This window comes from Nothobranchius furzeri, chromosome 6 (assembly GCF_043380555.1).
Source record: "Nothobranchius furzeri strain GRZ-AD chromosome 6, NfurGRZ-RIMD1, whole genome shotgun sequence".
Lineage (NCBI taxonomy): Eukaryota > Metazoa > Chordata > Actinopteri > Cyprinodontiformes > Nothobranchiidae > Nothobranchius > Nothobranchius furzeri.
In genome coordinates this window covers 25,246,379-25,252,638 of record NC_091746.1, presented here as the reverse complement: position 1 = coordinate 25,252,638, position 6,260 = coordinate 25,246,379, and the positions used below count along the sequence as shown (strand labels likewise).

Below are 6,260 nucleotides of genomic sequence, written 5' to 3'. Positions count from 1 at the left end.
CCAACCCCTAGTGGATGTGGGTGGAACTGCAATTTTTGGTACTTCTGGGTTGGCCTCGATTTTTTAGCCACATTGTGGGGGCTTGGTTTTGGGTCCTACCTCCTCCTGCTCAGCGTGACGCTGCCGGCAATGTAAAACCCTGCTCAGTGAACCGAGGCTTAGCAAAGTGGTCCAAAAATAATTTACCACCATCCAAACACGGCTGACAAGCTAAAATGTGTTTCACCCCTTTATGCGTCTCTCTTTGGGCCAGCATGGAGTGAACTTCTCCACTGATTAGCCTGTTTGCCCTTACAGTCTCATCCTTTTTTAAAACTTTCCCACCAAAAACGAACATCACTAAATCTGATGTGGAAGTCACTTCCCGCTTCCCGGTGAACTGGGTATTTGGGCCGTAACGTTCCAGTGTTTTTCCTCATTTATCAGCGTGAACGCTCATGTCTGACTCATCGAAATCACACAAGTTAGTTCCTGGAAACTCTTCCACCACTGTGACTTTTAAAAGTGTCATAATTTGTCCTTTTTCTCAGGTCAGCGCCTCGCTGTGCTCTGTAGAGTCAAAGGAGGATGGAAACACAAAGACAGTCAAAAGTCCAGACTTAGCTGATGAATAATTAAACAGAACAAGCAAATCCAGATCACTCAGTAAAGATGCTGCTCCACCATGAACTGCTGCCATTCTAACTTAGAAAATAGATGCAACTGCAAAGATGAAGTCAGCATAAAGCAGCTGCTAATTTTATTCCCTCCTAATTTATGCTGGAAACGTTTTAGGTAGGAAGACAAAGTCTCTCCTGATACTTTCAGCAAATAATTATTCACATGCTTTGTAATCCTAATTTCAGCAACTAAACACTGCCACGCACGTAAATTACAGCCAGTCAGGATTACATGTAATCTTGTGGAGAGCCTTTGAGATTTGTTATAAATCTGAAAGCATCCAACGTGGACAGTCAGTGGTAGAGTCGTGAGTAAAAACCTCTGACAGCCTTTTTACACGCCACTCATAATTTGCTGGAACACGCATTTGTGCTTAACAGAGTGACTCTTCTTCGTCACATAAACACAGGACTCCTCCACAGCAAAGTGATGCTGAGCAGAACGGCACAAGGTCCAAATATGGACCCAAAAGAACACTGAAGAGCAACCAAAACCCCGAAAAGCTGCCTGAGTAATTATGCTCCTCTGGTGTTTACGACGACGCCGTGTTGAGCAGCGCAGGTTAGCGTCCTGCTGGGGAAACAGCAGGAGTTTGGCTGCTGAGCCGCCGTTGACTCATCCAGTTTTGTAACAGCCTGTTCGTTTTCTTTGACTAGTTTCACCTCGTTCTTCTTCTTCTGCGCTCTGTGGGGGCTGGCTTCAGTCGCAGCCTTTTTCAACATGGAAAAATACATTAGACCACTCTGAGGTTGTCCCACATTTGAAACGGGTTGTTTTTTTAACTCTGAGAGCAGACTGCGTGTGCAACAACCACGCCAGCAGGAGCAGGCTCATTCTGCAGTCATGACCTTTGATGATGCAGACCTGCAGGAACAAATGTTTTATAATTATTCTCGTTCACGCCACGACATCATCGTTGCATTAATAAAGCTGATGGTGTTGTGCAATATGTGGTACACCCATGTGAAGGCTAGTAATAATTGGATTACTGTGACCAAATATATGACAGGACTTTGTACTAATTGCATGAAAAGCAGGAAGAGACTCAACAGCATCCAAAACAAACAATGAAACTGATTAAAGGTCCATCCGTCTCCATGAGTGTTTCTTTAGCTGCTTAGCTTCAAATCTCTCATGAGCCGTTTTTAGATGATCATGGAAGTCAGCCAGCAGACTGCAGCCGCTCCCTTTGTTAACATGCAACAATTCAGTGTCCTCTCCACCCACTCAGCAGCACACAGAGGCAGCTATTAGCCCTGAATGTGTTTTATTTTATCTCATATCCTCGAGCTGCCAGGTTTTCCCACCTAGTCTGAAAGCTTCAGCTGCAAAACGATGGCTCTGGATCCCACAACGGCCTGGGAAATTTTCCATAAATTCTTAGAAATTTAAGCAAGTGGGATGGTGTGGTGGCATCAGCTGGCATAGGCCAGACGATGCCCGCACTGCCCGCTCACCACAGCCATGGAATGCACCTCATCAACACTCACTAACACCATATTGGAGCAGGCGGAGGGAGACTAGGGGTCTTAGCACACCTCTGTTGTCGCTTGGCTTCCTTGGGCTGGAGGCTAGGAGGGAGATCCGGCCGTCTGGTTGGGGTCTGGGGTGGTGGGTTGGTGTGCTCGGCGTTGGGCGGGGGGGGGGGGCATGAGTGGGTGTCCGGCGTGCATTTTTGTATGTCTTTGGTTGTATGTGTGTGTGTGAGCATGAGGGAGGGAGTGTGTGACTGTGTTTGTGTATGACTCAGGTGGGGCCTTTGACTCCTCCCCTCTCCTTAGAAGGGAGGAGTCAAAGGCCCTTCTCCTATAAATTATTTTTTATATTTTTACATTTTTTGTTTTTGTGAAGCGCCTCGTGATTTTTATCTTGACAGGCGGTATAGAAAAGATCTTCATCTTCTTCTTCTTCTCCTTCTCCTCCTTCTCCTCCTCCTTCTTCTTCTCCTTCTTCTTCTTCTTCTTCTTCTCCTCCTCCTCCTCCCCTTCCTCCTCCTCCTCCTCCCCCCATAATAATGAAAACAGAAAGTGCAGCCAGAAAATCTGAAAACCTGCCAATGAGAAGGCAACAATCTCACATCTATGACAATTCAGAGTTCAGGGGTCAAATCTGCTCGTACTTTCTTGGTTTTCATCACCTCCTTCCATTTCCTGGTTTCTTTCCTCCTTTCTGCTGGGGTTGGTTATTCATCAGCTCAGGAGAAGAGACATTCCAGGAAGTACCGGGGGAGCAGAGAAGCTGCTGTCGGATTAAAAAAGTATTGAATTTTCCAAAATGAAGGAGGAGAAACAACTTGTTCCATTCTTGCTGCACCTGCTTCACCCGTTCCTGTTGCTTTAGCAGGGTCAAAGCGGGTCACTCAGTGTGTTTACATGTGCATCAGAAAACCCAACTGCTGCCCTAACGGCCGACGTCGGCGTTTTTAATGCGTGTAAACGCGTTAGTCTTGCTGAAGGTGAACGTGTTCTAATCGAGCTGAAGCACCCAGGTGATGCAGCAGGAACCCGACTTCATCCCCGTGGAAGCGGCTCAGTCGAGCTGGTGCTGTTAACATCTGGAAGTCACAAAACTGCAGAAGCAGTCTTCTGATGACATCATCGTCACAAAGTAATGCATGAAACAACATCAAACAGTAGGTGCCAAGTCAGCTGTGCTGCAGCGTTGTTGTCCATTCCTTTGGCCATTGTGCATATGTCATGACCCTGCTCCAGCCAAGCCCCGTTTCCCCAGCAACCACCACCAGCTCACCATCAACCTCATCCAGACCACCTGTCTCACGTTAACTCCTGATCAGCTCCACCTGCAAAGCTCTCTATAAAACACCTGGACCAACACCAAGCCAGCGCCAGATTATTGAACGCCTAAAACCTTCCGCCTCGCCTCGCCCCGCCTCACCCCGCCTCGCCTCGCCCCTCCTCGCCTTGCCCCGCCTCGCCTCACCCCGCCTCGCCTCGCCCTGCCTCACCCCGCCTCGCCTCACCCCGCCTTGCCTCGCCCCTCCTCGCCCCGCCCCGCCTCAACCAGCCTCGCCTCGTCCCTCCTCGCCTTGCCCCGCCCCGCCTCGCCTCACCCCGCCCCTCCTCGCCTCACCTCGCCCCGCCCCGCCTCGCCCCGCCCCGTTTGGATCCTGTTGCTTGGATTACAAGCTTGCCTGGTAAACGGACCTTGGATCTGCTTCTTGACCTCACCTCCTGTCTGCTCCCTGTCTGTGACTCTGCCTCTCAGTCTACCTCGTTTACGGAACGCCGACCCGTCTCTGGATTTTGCCTCTCGCCCTTCCCCTTGGATTTATTACAGATCTCTCTGGCTCTCACCCACGCCTCCTCACCACCCTGCCTCAGCCCCATCAGTCTCTGGTAACGCTACATCTCTGTAAATTAAAGACGTAAAGCGCTAACTGTGTCTGGTTGTCCTCACCGGTCTCCAAGTCGGATCATAACAGCATATCCTGTTTTAACTTTGCCTGCCTCACTCCCGCCAGAGTTTGTTCACTATTTGCACCGCTATAAGCGATACACACTAACCTCCTGCAGTCAGGGCAGTGAACACGGGACGGCGTTGCACCCTCTGACACAGAGTCAACAGTTGACCTGCTGAAGCTATGGTGGAGAGTGACTTGACCGACCTGCAGAGCAAAATGTTTTGTGACTGCTAGAGTTTGTCTAGATGTCTAGCCGACGTATTCCCACAAGCACCGAGGACGTTTTAGAGCTTAGTCCGATCCTGAGCGTCTCCATTTTGGTTTAGTTAGGTGCAGCCACCAAGTAGGACAGGAACAGAGCCACTGATGGCCACACCTGCCCTCCCTACAGAACTTTATAAGAATAAGGAGAAAGCAGGAAAAAGCACAACTGATACTTCATGTGCATTCAGACATCTGAGTCTGATTCTGCTAATGCTATGGCTAAAGAAACATAAACACCCACAAATCCTGTAGGACCGTAGAAAGGAAAAGAACAGATTTGTTTGGTCTGCCTTCTCTCCTCGTTTCTGTATTTGCATCGACTTCTGCTGAGCAGGCTGATTATGCCTTTGCACGGGATGTAAGTGCATAAAATCAGTGACTTGGAGAAGGCGGAGAGAGGAGCTTACCGTGCGTGACTTGAGAAAAGTCAGATACAACACGTTTCTCCAAGCATTAACCCACTGCAGAGAGAGAGAGAGAGAGAGAGAGAGAGAGAGAGAGAGAGAGAGAGAGAGAGAGAGCAGATCACATGGAAAACAGCTGCAGTGAAAACAAACTTTAAAGCTTTCGTAGTAAAACTCGGTCGCTGCTCAGGAAAACAACTGCTGGATTAGATCAGAGCAAATAAACTTTTCCTCACCTCCGTCTTTGAAGCCCTTTAAATGAATATTTTTATCTTGTTGCCTCGACAATGTTTCATAGTTGGGACTCGATTCAGCTGTTTGTGGGAGGGTTGCATAATCAGGACGTCAGCTGGCAAACCATCCTACTGCACGCACGTAGAGTCTGACCACGACCGATGGACAGAACTCGACTGTTTCTGCACGCAACTGGACAGCACTGAGACCAGTCTGGGGAAAAAACGAGACATATACATCGCTGCAGAAATCAGTCAACGGCACAGTCTGCCATACACCATCGAAGAAGATGCAAATACATCTTTTTTCTAAATAAAAGACTCAAGCACCTCTATCTGGTCTCGACTCAAAGAAAAGCACAAGTCTAAATCATCTAAAGTTGATGCTAAAGCATTTCAAACAAGCGCTGGTCCTGAGCAGATGCCATCTTTGTAGTTGTTCCTCCTTCGCAGCTCTGGTGCTAAGCCCATCGAATGTACAAACGTAGCACGCTATGACTGGCCAGACACAAAATTGTTCAGGCCAATGGTAGACTTGCTTTTTGGAGCACGGCTGGACCGAGCTGCAGAGTCAAATCTTTTGCTCCTGCTACGGTTTGTCCGGATTTCAGGGCTACGGGAACGGCTGAACGTGCCTTTGCTGCTGATGTGATCTCTAATAATAACTTCATTTAGATTCCAGAGATGATTTATTACGGTCAGGAACATGTAGACAAGCCAACCGTCACTCCACAGGTGATCCGTCCTCTTTGAGGAGTTCCAAAGCTAGATAGGTGGGTGGTGACTTCCTCCACTCAAGTCTTTTCTGTAAATAATCTCTGGGTTTGTGGATATTTTTGGACTCATGTTTGAAAGCCAGAGCGCTACGACCGGCTCGAGTCCAAATGAAAGTGAGTCTAGCAGGAAACAGCTCAGTTTAATTAAAACTGTTTTAGAGTTTTGTTTTATTTTGGTATCTTGCCTTGACAACCACTAGTGATGGTAAAACCTTTAAAACCTTTAAGCTCATTTATCTGTTGATGGGACGTTAATGCTGCATCTCATTTCTACTAAGAAGTCAGGAATTTTAGGCTACAAGTTGGAAAAATCAGCTGATTTTCTTCCCAACCTTGAAAATTTACAATCCAATTTGGCTACCTCATGAATTAAAATAAGCTGTTGGTACACAGACGAACTGGACCTAATAACTGAACCAGACATCAAAGCAGTTTTAAAAGTCTTTAAAGAGCAAGTCACCCCCAAATCAACTTTTTTTTCCTGATAAACTATATAAATGTG

The 6,260-nt window shown here is 47.6% G+C and overlaps 1 protein-coding gene across 1 annotated transcript; it reads right to left on the bottom strand.

Moving 5' to 3' along the window:
* Positions 1–2,252: 2,252 nt before the first annotated feature.
* On the bottom strand, positions 2,253–3,375 carry LOC139070438 (lachesicidin-like). The gene is made up of 2 exons (XM_070552658.1): positions 2,798–3,375; positions 2,253–2,710 (listed from the first exon to the last, which is right to left on the bottom strand). Exons 1-2 carry the CDS (start codon positions 2,805–2,807, stop codon positions 2,481–2,483), a joined length of 240 nt encoding a protein of 79 aa, XP_070408759.1. The 5' UTR covers positions 2,808–3,375; the 3' UTR covers positions 2,253–2,480.
* Between the last annotated feature and the right edge of the window lie 2,885 nt (positions 3,376–6,260).